Source organism: Oryzias latipes, chromosome 5 (assembly GCF_002234675.1).
Source record: "Oryzias latipes chromosome 5, ASM223467v1".
NCBI classification, from domain to species: domain Eukaryota; kingdom Metazoa; phylum Chordata; class Actinopteri; order Beloniformes; family Adrianichthyidae; genus Oryzias; species Oryzias latipes.
In genome coordinates, this window is record NC_019863.2 from 25,957,121 (window position 1) to 25,975,693 (window position 18,573).

Sequence of the window (18,573 nt, forward strand, 5' to 3'; positions counted from 1 at the left end):
GTAAAACAAGACTAATGTTTAAATTGAATTTATAATTTCTTTTCAGTAAATATCAGGCAACAATACAAGAACAAATACCTTAACAAATAATACAAAATAAGTGATTTACAGATATTTCCATTAAACATCCTCTAACCTACATTTAAGTTGGTCCATTAATATTTTTGATCGTTTTATAACTTTTACAGAACTGTGTTAGTGTATTTGACACCCATGCATGCTTACATTCTTCCTGCTGATTGATCTCTGTGTACATACTGCTCCCTAGCAGTTTTTACTGCCTGATGTCAGGCATTTTTAAGAATACTGTACATTGGGAACAGGATGCAAGGTCTCAATGCAGAAGAAAATGATGCATACAAATTATCGTAAATTAAGAAACAGGCCTAACAAAACAATTCATAAGAACATAAAAAAACGTAGCTATAAATACATTTAAAAAAATGAATATGTAGGTTTACATGTTCAAGTGTACTATGACAAAGTTACAGCAATACTGTCAGTGCTCTTCTCCATGTCACTGTCCTTGTCCACAGGCCCAGACACAGGTGTATCTTTTAGAGGGTTTGAGGCACCACTAGTCTGCCCTAAACCTTTGTTTGGGGGGTCTGTTGAAGACTCAGTCTCGGGTTCTTGCTGTGGGGCAGTTGCTGCAAGCAGACAAACAGTAGATAAAAGTACTTTAAATCTCTGAACATGTGAAAACTTTTCCAGATGAAGCTTTATTTTAGATGCCATCAGATCCTAATGTGTGCTTGTACCTGACTGAGTGCAGGACTTCATGTGTTCTGGCCAGTGGGCTTGTTGGCAGGGATAATCGCAGTAGCTGGTGTTCCAGCAGCAGTAGAAGATGGCCTCCTTCCTACAGTTGGCGCACCACTGCTTCTTTTTTGTCTCATCCGTAGCTTGCTGCTTCTCCACCTCCATCTGTTTCTTCACCTCGTTCACCAACCTCTCACGCTCCTGCTCCAGACTCTGCCTCATCTCTGCCATTGTCAGCTCTAGGTTGGAGAACAACACATTTTCCAAAAAGTTGAAAACTTGACTTAAACACAGCAGAGGAACAACGTATATATGATGTTTTGAAGATAAAGTCAGGAAAGCAAGATTTGAACATGATTAGTGGAAAATAAATATGTTGATAAAAGGATGCTGATGGTCAAACTACAAGGAAGGAAGAGCAAAAACTAGGTTTGTAGATGTAATGAAGAAAGAATTGAGGATGGTTGGTGTAAGCAAAGAGAATGCAGAGGATAGGGTTAGGAGGTGGTGGGTGATTTGCTGTGATGACCCTTAACCTCTTGAGACCTGAGCTCTTGTTTGATAAATCTTTTTTTTTTTCATAGTCAGAGGATAATCAGAAATAACTACAGTGATAATAAAACCCACACTGTGATGTCCTTGTATGTGGAATCCAGGTCTCAAGAGGTTAAATTGAACAGCCAAAAGCCAAAGAAGAAAAGGTGACTGTTGGATATCAGACTATTAAGGTTCTCACCCAGATTGTGCTTCATTTCCGACAGCTCTTGTTGATGCAACCATTGTAATTTTTCTATTTCAATCCTCAACCGTTTTATCTGTAGTAAAAAAAACAACAACATGAGACTGTAAAATAAAAGTCTGTGCAAGGGACAAAAACTCTTCACCCACTTCTGCTAATGTGTTCCCTGAAGTATTCTTAGAGAGATCACTGTAGAGTTCAGTCATTGTTCCTTTAATGGCATCCATTATCTGAAAGGAGTGAGAAACATCGTTTTCTGCCAGAGATCAGATAAAAACAATATAAGTGTTGGAAGAAATTTCTACCAACTTTATTTGTGTACTTGGCAATGTCTGCAGCCACATCAGCTGAGGTAGTGGGGACATACAGGTCCGTGGTCAGTGACGGTGTTGCAGATGTGCCTAAACTTGATGCTGACATCACAGCAACAGATGCTGGGCTGCTGGACACCAGGGTGACAGCTGAAGAGGACGTGGTGAGTGGAGTGTCTTTTTGTTGAACAGCTAGAGTCAGAAACACCAGCATTATAAAAAAAGCAGGTAGATGTAAAGAAGACTGACAAAACCCTCCTCCGTACCCTTAACTGCCTGTCTGGTGTGATAGCGTGTGCTTTGTGAAGACTGCTGTGCTGAGGATGAAGGGACGGCAGTGGAGCTATTTCCAGCTGCTTGCTGCACTTGAGCTTGACCCTGTCTCGGAGACGATGCTTGCATGGGTGTGGCTGCAGCAGGCTGTTGGTTTTGCTGCTGATTCTGCACCTTCTGCATGTGCCACTTCTGTGAGGAGGTCTGAAACTTTGCTGTGGGATTCCACACAACTGCTCTCTGAACCACTGGGACCGTCTCTCTGGGCAGCAGAGGGCGCTGCTTCTTCAAAGCTGGCGTGGTAGTGGGTGAGGAGGAAGATGACGTTGTAGTGCTAGAGCTGGACATGGGCGCTAGGCTAATTGTTGTTGTGGAGGGAGCAGTAAAGGAGACCATGGTGACAGAGATGGCCATAGGGGATTGGGTGGATGCAGTGGAGGGTGTAGAAGGAGCTGGGCTGTTCTGAGATGGCTGAGCTAAAGAATTCACAACTTTACCTAAAGAAAATACATTTATCAGTTTTGTAAATTACAAAAAAAGAAAGAATCCACTTTCACTGTACAACAAATAAGTCTCACCTTCGGTTTTAACTGACTCTTTATTATTGGTGCTTTCTTTTTTGCGCCTCTTCCTCTCCTTGCCACCCTGCTCCTCTCCTAGGTCAATAACAAGCTCCCTCTCTGAGTCAGAGTCCTCCCCCCGAACGGCATGGTTTGTCTCATGTTGCACCTGAGACTTCTCTTTGGGAACAGGCAACTCTTGTGCTATTTTGGGCTTCTCTTGGCTCTCTTTTTTTAAAAAAGAACTCGTTTTCTTGTTAGTTGGAGCATCAGAAGTTACTGCATTGGAATCCTCTCCTGCAGGCTCATTTGACGGGAGCGAATCGGTTTTACTCTCCTCTTGATTTTCAGAAGGCTTGTCCTTTACTTTAACCTTAGTTGGTTCTTTCTGGGGCTCCTTATCGTTCGCTGTGTCCTGGTCACCCTTCGTATTTTGCTCCTCATCGCTGGCAGAATCACTCTCACTAGAGTCAGATTTATCAGTGTCTTCCGAGTCACTATGCTCAACTCCTTTGTAAGCATCGACAGAAATCTCATCAATTCCTAAACAAAAAAAAACAACACACAGAATCAAGTCCCAACACAGTACACTGTGAAAACCAAATTTCAAGAAAGTAAAAAGTTTAGTTTCAAGAAAAATTGACATTTTCTGTCTTGCAAGAAAAATACTTTTATCAGGAAAGTTTTTCAATAGCAAGATAATCATAGTTTGAGAAAACATGTCTAAGTGACTACAATCTTTTCTTAAAATACAGATTCTTGGTAAAAGAATTTTCTGACCCCGTGGTCAGATTTTTTTGCTTATTTAAAGACCCACTCCAATGAAAATGGTGTTCTTAACATGTTCATTTAGCATTTTTCTCATGTTGGAGGACATATATAAAGACCATTAAGCTATAAACTGCGTTTTTGAGAATTTCTTTATTCAAATGGTTGTGAATCAAGAGGAGATGAAAAAATGCTGTTTAAAAAGCCTCTTGTTGATAAGTACAAACTACAATCATCAGGCCACGAGCTCCCTGCTCCGCTCCATTCCAGTAAATCTACTTGCAGACAAAAAGATCCATTAATGTCTTTGATTTCCTTGCCCGAGCTGCCATCTGACTCAAAAATGTACTACTGGATAATTCCAATTTTTGCTCGCCATTTTAGTTGCACCGGTAATGTTAGGTTAGGTTGTGAGGGGCTGTAAGCCAGCAGGAGAGAGTGTAAACAAAGGGGTCATGGGAAATGAGCGCAGGCTTACTTCCATGCCAAAAGTCCCGCTAACAACTCAAAGGGGAATTTCTAATGAACTCCTTCCTGCCGCTCTGCAGAAACTATGTCCTAGAAAAGGACCCAGTTTTTTTTTATTTTGGCTAAAAATGCCATAATTTAAAATAGATCAAGAGATGATTGGAGTGGGACTTTAAAGCAAATCTGCCAATGGGGTAAGAATATTTTACTTTTTTCTAAGAGGCCTGTTTTTGAAAAGCAAAAACAGGGGCCCCTTAGAATTGCAAAGGTAAATAAAGTGAATGCGCACTGCAAATTTTATAAGTAGTTGTAATAACTTTTCTGACATGTATACTAACCCAACTGAGCCTTACAGCTCTCAATGGTTTTGTCTAAGTTTAGCTGGAAACGGCTCTTAATTTGTCTCTTGGGCGAGGTGAGAGCTACTGTCGCTCCTTGTTTCTGCTGGACTGTTTCACTGAGCTCCTTCAAATCCATTTCTGCTTTACTTCGATCTGAAATGACACAAAAATGTGACAGTTTAGCAACAAACAAACAAAAAAAAATTCAACCAATGGATTCTTTGTAAGATCTCTACATGTTCATTGTTACACATTTCCCCTGGAAATGAGGACATAAAAGTGAGAGTGTCACCTAGATTAAGGTTCAGAATGCTTCCTGTCTGTGGTGGCCTCTCCTGCTTTGTGATGCCAGGAGCTTGGGAGTTCATCGTTTTAGGGCTGTCCAGAGAGTTCCCTGCAGGAGCAAGATGAAGATGAGCAGATAAAAACCAATATTATACACTCCAACTTTTCCACTTTACATGAGAATTTCATATTTTATTTTAGCAGACGGAAGAAAATGTATTTGTCAACTTAAAATAATCCTTCTTTCACTTCTCAAAGAATACTTTAATATTTTACACATGAAATACTACTTTCTGCTTTTATATGCTACAGAAGATAAAGATTGGCCTCTTTAATTCCTATGAAGGAGCTTCAGCCCCGACGACGTTCAGATCCATCTCTGCGAGTACCCGTGCAGTCCATGGACTCCTCTTCTGTGCTGCATTGGCCGGCTGTTGCCTTTGCTTGAGACTTGTCTGCTGCTTCCTGTTCACCGTCAGAGCCTGTATGGGCAGAGGAGTTGGTGCTCACAGGGGAGCAAGGCACGTCACTGACAGGCGGCTGGCGCCCTGCTGTGTTCCCCGCCCCCCCAGCTCCAGATAACACAGTCCTAGTCAACGAGATCTTGGGTGATACGGTCATGTCAAAGCTCAACTTAATCTTCTCCTGTTTTTCTGGTTTGATGGGATTTGATGAAGGATTGGACGGGTCAAGAAGCATTTGGAAGTTATTATCGGGAGTATAAGACGTCCGAAAAGGGGCGTAATTGAACACTCCGAACTTCTTTCTCATGTTCTCTACATAGACCTCCATCTCCTGCATGGCACTGTTGAAGATGCTTTTAGTCTTCTTCACAGAGAAGGGAATCTCTTTAGACATGAGGTAGCAGTTGTTTAAAGGAACCCAAGCCCTGAAGATAAAGATTGACAACATCCTGGTGTGAGCCTAACAACAAAGTCTGAACTGCATGTTGAAGCCTATCGAAATAGGTACAAAGGGCTGATACCTGTCATGCTGACCAAAGAAGCGAGCGTCCACCTGTCCATCTTTGTCCCGCAGCGCTTTGGCGGGCCAAAATGGAAATCCTTTCAGTTTAGCCCACACTAGAGGGTGTGGGTTGCTCTGTAGACATAAATATTATCTTTATGTAGGTACATTCATTTAAGGTTTTAAGAAAAAAAATGTAAGTGTTCTTACACAAGGCTCACAGAACCAATTGTCCCTCTTTTGGCAGGCAGACAGGTAACACTCAGGACAGACTTCAATTTCATTCATCTACAAAAACAAAACAAACAAATAAAAAAACAATTAAAAGAGCTTCGGCTGCAGGTCCAATGTTATATTAGATGCAAGAATTTTAAGAGAAACTCTAAACTAAACGGCAACTTTACCTCATGTTCACAGATCTTTACAATTACTTTTGCTGTAGCTGTGAGCTTGTGATTGCCTGAAAATAGACAGACTTCCATTTAACAATTCATACTTATACTCAACAAAATTTTAAATGGACCAATACATCATCTTAAATTATTAGTTGTCATTTCAAGAGCTGGTTTAATTTAAAAATTGGATAAAGGTGAAATTCTCCACACATGACTTTAAAGGTTCTTTAAAACTGTATTAATGATCTAAAATGAGTCAAAATTCTGATAAAAGATTAAAAATAAATAAATAAATAACATACCTCCATTGTATATTATACAGTTGTGCAAAATCCACTTGACGTCTGCTAAAAAGGCCTCTGTGCAGCCATACATTTTCTTTTTGATATTCTGTTATGCAAACAAAAAAGAAATTCTTAACCACTTCAACAACTATAAAAGTCTTTAAAATTTTTTGCCTTTTTAAACAAAAATCTTTAAGAAAATAGTAAAAGCAGAGAACAAAAATGTATTTATACTTTGAAAATTTTGTTGGTAAAAAAGGAAATTACGGAACAGTGCTTATTTCATTGCCATGTTTTTACAATTCGGACAAAATTTTTGTTTTACTTTTATGAGAAAATAACTGTTAAAGTTGTAAAGAGAGAGCTTCTGCCGAGTGTCATCTTACTTTCTCAAGTGTGCAGAGGTCCATAGGATGAAAAATGTACTCTGCATAATCAGGATGCTGTTCAAGAGACACTGGTTTTTGAAAGGGCTCAGTCTGTAAAATCGAGTAAAGAGAAAGCAGAGCAAGAAGAAAAAAATCTTTGAGGATGAAGTCACAAAACAGTCGGCCCTCCCCCCCAACTGAACACCAACATGCATCCACCAAACTACCAAAAGCTGCTTCAGACATAAAAAGAGGGGGGAAAAAAGGAACACTGAAGGAAAAAAATCATGATGGGGACTTGTTAGTGATGTAATTGATTACCCAATTAAAAGTCTTTCTCTGCGTGGAGGCGGCATGTGGGGAGCGAGATGGCAAGCGGGGATGATCCTGAAAGAGAGTGAGAGGGGCAGCTGTATCCTCACCACCAGCTAGCAGGTTTATTTGCATGGTTTCCAGTCAAGAAAGGCCCATTTGTAATACAACTTAGGTGATTGTTAGTTGTGTTTTTAATTGTCGCCACATGCAAATTATTAAGAGGTCATGCTGGACTGAGGTGAGTTTAGAGGTGCAGAACTGCTTTTGTGAATAAGCCACAAAAAAAAGGACAATCCAGCAGAGAATGCATGCCTTTAACACGTGTAAATGAACAACTGGATAAGAAAATAAAACGAGCATAGTCACAGGGCCCCATCTCAAAAAAACAAAAAAACAACAACATTTGACTGAACAACACAACAGCAGTTGAAACCCCTAAAAGACACTCAGTGCAAAATACTTACACCTGGCTGTTTCATCTTCTGCAGGGCGAACTTGAGCAGATAAGAAAGCTGATCTATAGTTAACATCATCATAGCCTTGCTCTGAGTTTCAATGCACTCTGCAACTGTTATTTTCTGAAAGACAACAGAAGAAAATGAAACCATCATCGTATCCCACCAAAGCCCACAAAGGCTCTACATCTTCACACGTTTTTCTCTCGTGTTTGTCTTCTCACGCAACACCAAAAATCTATTCCCATTCCAGAATAAGTACCTCACATTCTGGACAGAACCAATCGCCTTCGGGCTCTGATGGTAGTTTGAGACACTTGGCGTGGTACACCCTGGGGCAGAGCTCACAGCAGAGCACCTGGCCCTCTCGGTGGCACAGCCAGCAGTAAAAGTCATTCCTGCCGTCCTGCGGTACAACATCAACAGGGTCTGTGGTGAGTGCTGGCTGCTTCACATAGTAAAATGGACCATGTCTTAGTTCTGACTGGAATGCAGGCAAAAGAAACACAAAGTTGGGGAAGGTCAAAATCAGGCCAAGTACATACAAGCATGAGTCAACAAACAACAGACTACCACTCACTAGCACAGACAAAGACTACTCTCTGATCCACTGCTATCAAAAGTCACATCTAATATTCATATATATTGACTGTCATGTACAAGATTCAATGATTTATACAAGCCATTACTGACTATTAAGTACCGGTACAAAAATAATCAACTGCATACAAAAGCACAAAAGTCATCCCTGATGACCAGAAGGTCCCACAGTTCCAGTCTCCAAAAAACTAGTGTAAGTAGTGTCCTCCCCCCCTCCTAAACACTGACCCGATAAAAATTGTGATTTTGGTGTTAACATGTGGAACTTTTCTCATGATGAAAAATTTAAGCTCAGAATTGCATTTTCTGAGTATTTCTTTATTCAAATCATTGTGAATCAGGAGCAGACGAAAAAATGCTGTCTGGATAAGCTTTTATTTGTTATAAAGGAAACATGCTAGCTCCCTGCTCTGCTCCATTCCAATGCATCCACTTTTAGACCAATAGGTTCATGTATGTCTTCGTTTTCCTCGTTTGAGCTAGCATCTGGCTCAAAACTGGATAGCGTCAGTATTGCCCACATTAGGTTGGGAGTGTGAGGGGAAAGAGGGCACAAACGTTTCCCGCCCACAACTCAGAGGTGGATTTCTGATGAACTATTGCCGCTCTGTAGTAACTATGTCCTTGAAAGAGACAGTTTGCTTTTGAAATAGATCAAAAGATGATCAGAGTGGGTCTTTAAGCTACAAAAGATGAATTTGGTCATTAATAGCAGGGAACAAAGTGTCTAATTACAGGTACAGCTACGTTTCGGCTTTACAATATCAACCTAATTTTACCTGCTAAGCTACTTGGTCTAACTCAAGTCAGTCAGGACTGTCCAGCTGTGACTTTTTTTACCTAAATGTATCCAGATGTGTGAGGAACAGCATTTGTGAACTAAGAATGATTAACACATTTTAACTTATTGATACAACATGAAAAAGGTAATCATAACAACTCTATGCAGCACTCTATATATTTTAAGTAGTAACATGAGAATATGCCTAATAAAGAGGCAAAAACCATTTGGAACAAATGAGTAGAAGAAGGGCTCTGTTCTGATAAATCTCCTAGAACAGGACTCAAAGACAGAACTTCAGACCTACTACACAGTTAAAAGTCTTCTGTCATCAGTCTTTATATTCACTCTGTAGGCAAAAAGGCAAAAGAAACAAATGTTTCTCTACTGTACATGTGAAATGATGACTTAGTGAATAGGCAAAAGGCTTGGAGAACGCTTATCCAAAAAGAGTGTCCTTCCTGATGCAAATGTATTGGAGTAGGTTTATAAATACTAATTTATACTACAGGGTTCAGCTCCAAAGAAAAGAAAAAGTCATTTTTTTAAGTCAAGTTGCTAGCATTTGCACAAGCATTACCTGATCTTTACTGCTGACAGCACCTGGCTTTTTCTTCTTTTTTACTGGGGACGGTGAGGTTTCAGTAGAAGAATGGCCGTTGGAAGAGTGAGAGGGACTGGGTATCTTCCGTTTTTGGGACATCCGTTCTGATGGCCCAGGATCTAAAATGGAGTAAACATCAAAGTTTAAACAAACCAAATAGAGCAACTGAGAGCCTAAAACAACTAAAGTCTTCAAACATCACATTCATATCCACGAAAAAAAAAAAAATTTGGCCGTGTGTCCTTGATCATTTATATTTTCTAATATTTAGTATTCAGAGCCAAAAACATTGGTTTGAAACATGCATTTTTACAGTGCATCCATTTGCAAATGATGTGTATTTGTAAAGAATGTGTATTAGTACAGTTCATATATCCAATTATCATCTAGAAAGATCATTTGTAAAAAAAAAAAAACATGTATTTGAATAAAGGGTTTGTAAGTTAGATGTATTTATAAAGAATGTGTATCTGTAAAAAAAAAAACAACAGAAAAAACATATTTGTAAAGAATGTGTATTTTTAAAGATCATGCATTTGTAAAGAATAACAGTTTGTAAAGTGTATTTTTTGCCTAAAGAACATCCATTTGTAAAGTTTGTAAAGTTAAAATACAAACTTGGTTTTGAATGGATCTGTAAAGAACGTTAATTTGTAAAGAACGTTTATTTTGGGAAAAGGTGAATTTGTAAAGAACGAGTATTTGTAAAGAACATTTATCTATTAGGAACATACATTTGTGAAGAACAACCATGTGTACTGAAAATATATTTGTAATAAAAACCAAATAAATGAAATATAACAATAACTGAAACCTAAAAGAATATGAGCAAGAAGAAACTAAATTTTATGAAAATTGGTTGTATTTTACAATGTATTTATTCTTATGGATGCAAGTTAAAAATGGAATAAGAACTGAGAGTCATATTTTCCTACCTTTGGATCTTGTTGAAATCTCCATTTCTTCTGTTACAGTTTGTTTTTCGGTTTTTCCTTCCTGATCTGACACACTGTCATAAAAAGAGCATGGTCATCACATAAGCCATTTTAAAGATGTCAAAAGCATAATTTGAAAAAATTAAAGGGAGTGCTTTCAAAGCTCATAATCTCATTTGAAGATTATTTCTATTTTAAACGTGTTCTTTTACCAAATAATTTGAAATAAGTGATGATTTGAGAAAACTTTATTTTCTAGGACTTAAAATCAGAAATTTCATGTGTAAAAATATAAATCTTCTAAAGCTACGTTGCATTTTTTGCATTTTATCTTGCACCACGATCAAATCAATTATTGTTCAGATTATCTTAAGGGGAATAAAAATCAGTACCATTAGGAGCTAAATAAAAGGGTACATCCATGTTTCTTTCTCAATGGCAGATTATTGTCTGATAATAAATCAACTTCTACAAGTATGATTGCCAGAAGCAATATTATTACAGAAATGTACAGTTGACATTGTAAGCAAGGAAAGCAATGCTACCTTCAAAACTAAATGTTTTCAAGAGATGTCCATACATTTCAGAATAGACAATCCTAAGACAGAAAGGTCTAACCTAAATTTGCACATCAAGGATTGTTGTTGTATAAAATGGTTCAAAGTAATTCCTGAAATGCTTCCCCGCTCAACCTTACAGATCTAGTTTTTTTAATGCTATTTGCATTAACTCAACCAAATTATGCTGCAAATGCTCACATTTTTCCTTGCTTGGTAAATCTTTATTTTATTGTCATATTGTCAGGTGTATTGTCATATTTCTTTGGCACTCTTCTGCTAGAGACCCAGCCCTTTAAGGTGGAGCTTAAAAATCTTTTTCATTAACTAAATCAGGAATTGTAACAAAAATCAAATACCAAATCTTTAAATACATCGAGGAAAGGACTCAAACTTGTTATTACTTTTAGCACTAAGTAGAAAAAAAGGAACAGTTTAAAAACACTGTTACACTTTCCTGTGGGAAAGTCAAACACATCACACAGCTGACAACTACCAGGACAAAACCCCAACATCTGATGGTGACGGCATGAGCCGAGTCACTACTTCTGTTTCAGCCCGTCACATTTTTTAACGGAACTAAAGTGAATCACACCAAACTGAATCCTTCTGTTGAAACCAGGTTTTATTTTTTTTCAACTGTGTTAAAACAATATTCTTTATAATACATTAGCTTAACATTGTTAGCATAAACATAAACAAGCCAGAGCACAAAGACCTCTCCATGGTTATCACATAAGCTAGCACAAAGGCTAGGGATGGGGGATATTTTGGTGCCAGTATCCGTATCAGACGATATTTGCATAGTTAGAGGTAATCGATATCTGTCCATTATTAAAAAATCTACCAATATTCTTCTGACTGTTTTCAGACACACTTTGTTTCTGAAATGTATACCTGTGCCTAATAGCTTCTGTTTCCAGTGATAGTCAGTAATTGACTGTTTTCAGGTAAATGTTATTTTTGACAGAGATACATGTTGTTCCTAATAGATGCATGAGCTTATGGTTTACAGTTATGTCCAATATTAATTTAATAAATGGTCTGAATGCTTCCAGTATATTTATATGAAAGTTTTAAAGTGAAACTTGTTAACTTGTATGTTAAAAGGGACAATGTGAGTGTCCAGTAAAAGAAAAGTTGTGCATTTCCTATAAAGAAACAAAAAGGAAATCTAAACTTTAAGTTACTGTAGACGCTTAAGTATCAGTATTGGCAAATTTTGACTATCAGCCACAGTTTTAGGGGAAAAATTGGTTATCAGTATCAGCTGGAAAACATTATATCAACCAATCCCTAACAAACACATCTGTCTTTCCAGTTTCTTTGCAAATCTCAAGTTCCACAATTCCAGCAAATTCTGATCAGACAAAAAAACTAAATAATGTCAGGTCAATGTGTGGCGTGCTGCAGAGTACAGCAGATATTAGCCAGCACAAGAACAGCAGCAACTCAGTATATTCCAGAATCAGTTCAGATCAGTGGACGTCTTCATCCACTGCCCCACAGGTTTCTAAATAGGAAACACGGCCAGGCCAAACAACAGGAGTCACAATCAACCGATCCTGTAAGGCACCCTAAGACTGTAATAAACAAACAATTACTATGTACGGCATCATCAGTATCGGAAGTGCGTATAAAACAAAAAGTCTACCTGAAAAAGAGTTGTTTTTTATTTTTCAATCATCAGGTACCGGTCCTAGATTTGTTTTTCCATTGAAGTTTTGTTTGTTTCTCTTTCTCTGAATTATCTGACGATGCGATGGTCAAACTGCTCACATGACTAACAGTTGTCACAAGTCCCCTCTCCTTTCCATCACACAACCCAGCACCACGATTTCCATGGAACAAAGGAGAAAATGCCCACATTTCAACACCTAGTGCAGTCATTCCACACATCCGTCACTCATATCTGTCAGCACTGAGGGATGGAGTGACAGAGGCAGCACAACTGCAGTCACAAAGAGCAGCAGCGCACTGAAATGGCTTTGCTGGCTCCTCTATGCATGTAACCTGTTTGCCTCAGCAACATATTTTCCTTCCTAGGATAACCAATAGAGCATCAAGACACAATAGAATAGGAAGAAAATCCATGCTGCCTATCCTCACAAAATCCCATTTCAGTGCACCATCACAGAACATTGAAATCAGCCCACTGAAATGTACTGATCCATCTTTGCCCACACCCACATTTTTAAATCACACAGGCTTCAATAAGGAAATGAACAGCATACCTTTTTCACTAACAGATCTGTCCGCCTATTCTTCTATCTTTATCAATTATTGGATGCTGGGCAATGAGGTAAAAAAAAAAATAAATGGGTCCAGGTTTCCCAGAAGGCCTTCTCTCCTTGCTGTTCTCTCCTGCAATTGTCAATCTTTAACCTCCTCTGGAAGCTGCCGATTGGCTTGGGCACCACATGGAGGTACCTGATTGGGTGCTCAGCTTGGTGTGCAACACAGGCTTTCTTCTCCTCGCTTTTCTAAGCCATAGTGCTGCAATGCAGAGAGGACTGATCCTCGCTTCAACCACAAAAACACTGGAGAAATCCAACCTGCAAGTGCCCTTAAATTCTCAGGCTGAAATAAAGCGGCTGTGCATTCACGTAGAAGGCAGAGAGCTGCAAGACAGGCAGGGAGAGGATCACATTCTCTCCCCCGCTATTCCCTCAGCAGAGCATGGCATCCATTTTGAAGACACTCGCTCACTCCCCCTCTCTCTCCACTGCACACATGCCTCATACACGCAGCACCATGCAAATCGTCTGTACAGGGCCACATGCAGTGCTTTATATGTCTCAGCAAGAGGACATGTAGCACCAGGCCAAACAGGGAACAAGAAGAGGAGCCAGAAAAGTCACAGGCCAGAGGACCGTATGCTTGTAATCCTTTATAAATGTCCATACGGCCCACCTCAAAGTGTCATGATGACGAAACCAGACTAGAAATCTGTCTGGCATCCACTGACTGTAAAGCTTAAGCTTTCCTTGTAATGAAGTAATGACATTTTATTTCACCTTATAGAACACAAATCATGCATACGGTACATCTGAAGCTCATTGTTAACATCGTTTGGTCTCCCTCAACTTGTTTTTATCTGCAGAAGGATAAAAAAAATCAGATTCAAGTCTTTCAAATCCACGATGGAAGAAGATCAGGACAGTCAAATCTGACACTGTGTGGTATCCTAGTGAAATATGAACCATTACAAAGTTATTACATAAAAACGTGAGCATTTAAATCTCTTTAAATTACTTGATACACTTCTAAATATCTTCAATCTGGTCTCTGGTTTTTATTTAAATTGAAAATGTTATGTTGATTCTTACATATATATATTTTAAAGCGAGAACGAGCTTAAGGTGTAATAAAGGTTTAAAAGCACCAGCTAAACACTTTACAAACACAGTAAACAGTCACACTGTGGAGACTTCTTCAGTTAAAGCAGACTAGTGTTAGGAATAACTAGCTAAATCAATCTATAAATACAAATCACACATAACATTAAGTGCAAGCAGTAATGAATCTAACCTGTTCGCCTGAATGAAAGGTTTTTAGGGTTCTCTGGAAGTGATGAGGTGTCTGTCTTTTCAGAGGAATCCTTCCCTTCTTGTTTTCTGTGACTCTTTACACGCACACAGCTGATGTGTTTGGAGCAGAGAGACAGAAGGGGGAATATTTCTAAAGATGGCTGACACTCGACTGCAGTGAACAACACTGGGAGGCAGTGCACACCGTTTGGCTCTGACAATTCCTTCAATCCCTGTGATAAAAAACAAGCTGCTTGAACGTCTTCACTTTGCATGCAATCGAAAACTATTGAGCAGCCATCAGGATTTGGTTCCCTTAAAGTAATTTCTTTCTGTACTTTTTGAATATATAATAATCTGTTTAAATTGGTTTCAGTCCTTGATGTAAAAAAGGAGCCAACTTGAAGACTTGTGGTTTATTTTTGCTTTGTTTGATGGCAAACAATGAAGAAGAGTTTCCTGGAGCCAGTTTGAGGCCTAAATTAAACTTGCTGTTCAGTCGTTTCTCCGTCTCTGGGGACTCCCCTCTGCTCTCTTCCCAACCTACACCACCCTGCCTAGCTCCCTTTAAGGCCCTGTCAGGCCAGGCACAGGCATAAAATGCTGTTCTGTACCTCAGTAAAAATAAAGGTGTGTACAGTCACCACACAGTGAAAACCTTGTATGCCAGAGAGCCACCTAGTTATGAAAAAGAGGCTTGGCAAAGATTTTCTGTCTAGGAACATACTCTGGCCTTCCTCCTCTAGGCTCTATCCCTGTGCTGTAGGGTGACAAATGTTTCCCCTCCCCCAGTCTGTCAGAGAAACTTGTATCACCAATCAGGCACAGATTACAAACTGTGGCTTTTGCCTTATTAGCAAAGCAGCATATGTGGAAAAAAAATTAAAAAATAAGGCTTACCTGTGTGGATGCATGGCTAAAAACTGTGATATGTCAGTGCTTAATAAAACATGGAGGACAGCACTGCCAGCCCTCACTCTGCTCAGAGCACAGCCACGACACTCCAAGCTGTCTGACTGCTCTGTTCTGATAAAAGGAAAGCCGAGACTGGCCACAAATGCAGAGCAGATGTAAGCCTATTGCTGATTGGCTGAGCCATTTCCTGGCTGCTTTGTCTTTTGTTTAGCCCTGCAAGCTAAAACACAGCACTCGGACCAAAAAATCCCCCTGAGTCTTCAGCTCCTGTACACGTGCACACATGCACACACGCCTGCACACTGTTGCTGTTGCACAAACATGCCACAGAGGACATCTTTGACGCAGCTGGAACAGATAGCAGCTGCTGGCCTTTTGTGAAGAAGGAATTGATTTACAAAAACTGGGACTCAAGTTGTGTTTGTAACTTCAAGGGCAGCTAAAAAAAACTGCTTTAAAATACACCAGTGTGCTTTAAAAGTACACATGTGTTTGTACAAATTGTAGAGTTTGTACAGAGCTAAAAGTAAAAAAAAAATGTTTTAAAAAAGAGTCATGTGATTCTTTGAGCGGGTGCTTGTTCACCACATGTGTCCTTCAGCTATGAAAAGACACATTATTTAAAAATGTTAGTAGTCAATCTAGCCTTTGCTTACCTCAAACCAGTTATTTTATGCATATGTGGGTCAGGCACTACTGAAAGACATGGTTCTTGAAGTGGATTGTTTGAGAAACTGAACTATCTTCATATTGAATATTGAAATTTAGCTTGATGGAAGTCATTTATGACTATTTCTATAAATAAAAATAACCAGACTACTCGTTTATTTTATAATATTTGCCTGTTGTGAAGCATTTACAGGCCCTTGTAAGATGGCAGGTTTATTAATTTGAACAAGATGGTCAATGGCGACCTCTTGTGGAGATATGTTAAAAGTGCACTTAATGGTAGATAGGTTTTTATAACAAGCTGAAGAAGGGGAGCCCAATTTAGCCGAAAACCTCAATTCTTACATCAAGTTGTAAACAGTATTAGAATATTCAGTGGTGTGCCTTTGCTAATAACTTATCATAACTTATTAATACGTGTACCTTAGTTTTATGTGTAAAATGCTAAAGCAATAAAACAATTCTGCTTTGGATTTTTTTTTAACAGTAAAAGTCTTAAAGTTCCACTCCAATCATTCTTTTGAGGGTAAAAGCATTCCCAGTGGTCTTTTAATTATGATTATGCCGTTTTGAGGCACAATCCTATGACCTGTGTCGTTTTCTAGGACTTAGTTTTCTGCAGAGATGCAGGAGTTCGCTCTTAAGAAATTCACTTCTGAGTGACTGTTGGCGTGAAAGTAGCCCGCCAATCATTTCCAGTTACTCCTTTGCTAACAAGTTCTTCCACTATCTTACAGCCGCTCACAACCCCAAGCAAACAATAGAACCAAAAGCTGTGAGCAATATTGGAGATATCCAGCCATTTAAATAAGCTAGAAGTCTGCTCAGAGAAGGAAAACTTGGATCTACTCGTCTGCAAGTGGATGCATCAGAATGGAGCAGAGAAGAGAAGCTTTGATCCATCCAATTATCAAGTTTGAACTTTTACAAACGTCAGGTGTTTATCTGCTCCTGATCCATCACTATTTGAATAAAGAAATACACCGATCTTGGTTAGAAATCGTGAGAAAAACTCAACAAGAAAAGTGTTACATATCACTAATAATGTGATTTTTAATTAGAATGGTTCTCTTTAAGGGGCTTTTTCTAAAATCCACTAACATCTGAGTCGAGATAGAAGTTTAGCTAAACATACTTTAATATTGTTGGAATTTCTATGAACTTATTTTACTATAAAAAATAGAAATTCGCTTTCAGAAACAATGGCTTATATCTGTTTTATAAACCTATGAGTGTGTTTTTTTAGTAATCTTTAATTTAAATACTTGATTTCATTTCCAAGTGTTTTAAGTGAGAGAAATAAAAATTAAATGTAGGTAGGCATATGTTCTGTATCATGAAAATATGTTTGACAAGTAAAACTTTTAGATCATGATGTCAACACAAAACTTTCATTAAATTTGACATAGTACCCACAATAGCACTCATTAGACAGTAGTGCCATTGCCATGAGTACAACATTTTACAATGATAATCTGTTAAACAAACTACAATTAGATTTTAAATAAATTTTAAAATGAAATTAAATTCTGTTTATATAATTTTATTAATAAAAATTCGGACCTTCCATTTTAAGCATTGTGCTAGTCATTTAATAAATGTGTTTTTATTAATATGTAGCTTTTATCTATTCTAAACTTTGTTTTTATGGATTATCATCGTAAATTTAAATTCAGGTTGCCTCAGGTTGCCGGTTAGCTTTTTTAAGCTAACGTGTGGGCTCTGCGTCTAAAGCTCCGTCAAATCAGTCATTCATTAAGACCTTCTTAACTAATTTAAATCATTTAGTGTACAGAAGCACTACTATCAAAGTGTAACGCATTTCTATCACTGTACCTTTTGACACCAAATATGCTGCTGACCTCAACGTGACTCCTAACCTTCCTGGCCTGGTAATGAGCCGGAAGTGTCTGTAGATGGCGCGCTGGTTAAATGTGTCCTGCCCGAACACAGCTCCGGACATTCCGACCATGCGTTGTTTTGTTTTTGTTGACAAAACTTATGTAAAAAAAAAAAAGATAATTATTATTATAAAAAATATATAACATGAAAACTATTTTTTATGTAACAGTGACATTTGTTATTAGTCTAAATTTTAATAACAAAAGCAATTTTTTAAAAATTAAATATTAATTATTATAATGGTTTCATTTATTACTCCCAACATTCTGATTTTATAAACTTGGTGTTGATTTTTTTAACTCATTGTATCTCATGCATTGAGAAAAGGGGGAGGGGGACTGCTTTGATGCAAAGACGTGCATGCTGTGTTAGCTGCTTGCAGGTAAACCAATCTGAAAACATTAATGATTATAGGGCTATCTCCTGTCCTTTCAAACTGTTATCTCCTGTGCTTTTAAAGTGGAGAGGGGGTTGGGTTGGGGGGAGGATGGGATAAAGTGTCTCACACTTACTGTGGGGGGAGCCCAACCCTGTCTGTTGGGGGGGTTACCAAGTTTAGTGGGGGAAGGGGGAACAAACAGAGGGCCAAGGGCCCTTTTTTGGGTCCATGTGTTTGCCTCTTGCACAAAGCAAAATCTGCAAAAAGGCCAAAACTGTAGATGACAAACTTTAACAAACCCTTGCAACAAGTTTAAACCTAATCACCTCAGATGTTTGTTGTTGATGTTGATAAAGTAAGCAGTTAAATTATTCACTCATCTGCCAATATGTGCTTCAATATATTTTAAAA

At 38.5% G+C, this 18,573-nt stretch overlaps 1 protein-coding gene across 7 annotated transcripts; it reads right to left on the reverse strand.

Moving 5' to 3' along the window:
* Positions 1–12: 12 nt before the first annotated feature.
* Positions 13–17,784, reverse strand: LOC101161629 (protein kinase C-binding protein 1). 7 transcript variants are annotated; one of them, XM_011475369.3, is made up of 22 exons: positions 15,198–15,214; positions 14,299–14,408; positions 10,211–10,284; positions 9,252–9,394; positions 7,553–7,774; positions 7,300–7,413; positions 6,842–6,907; positions 6,539–6,631; positions 6,171–6,258; positions 5,878–5,933; positions 5,684–5,761; positions 5,493–5,608; positions 4,897–5,396; positions 4,515–4,616; positions 4,220–4,375; positions 2,664–3,188; positions 2,079–2,582; positions 1,811–2,004; positions 1,651–1,731; positions 1,499–1,577; positions 762–1,001; positions 13–650 (listed from the first exon to the last, which is right to left on the reverse strand). In XM_011475369.3, the coding sequence occupies exons 3-22, from the start codon at positions 10,233–10,235 to the stop codon at positions 475–477; spliced, it is 3,558 nt and encodes a 1,185-aa protein (XP_011473671.1). In that variant the 5' UTR covers positions 10,236–10,284; positions 14,299–14,408; positions 15,198–15,214; the 3' UTR covers positions 13–474. The 7 variants fall into 7 exon arrangements, with proteins under 7 accessions (XP_011473671.1, XP_023810919.1, XP_011473673.1 ...); XM_023955151.1 differs by lacking the exons at positions 14,299–14,408; positions 15,198–15,214 and adding an exon at positions 17,718–17,784; XM_011475371.3 differs by lacking the exon at positions 14,299–14,408 and having other exon boundaries at positions 7,553–7,696; positions 15,198–15,312.
* Positions 17,785–18,573: the final 789 nt, after the last annotated feature.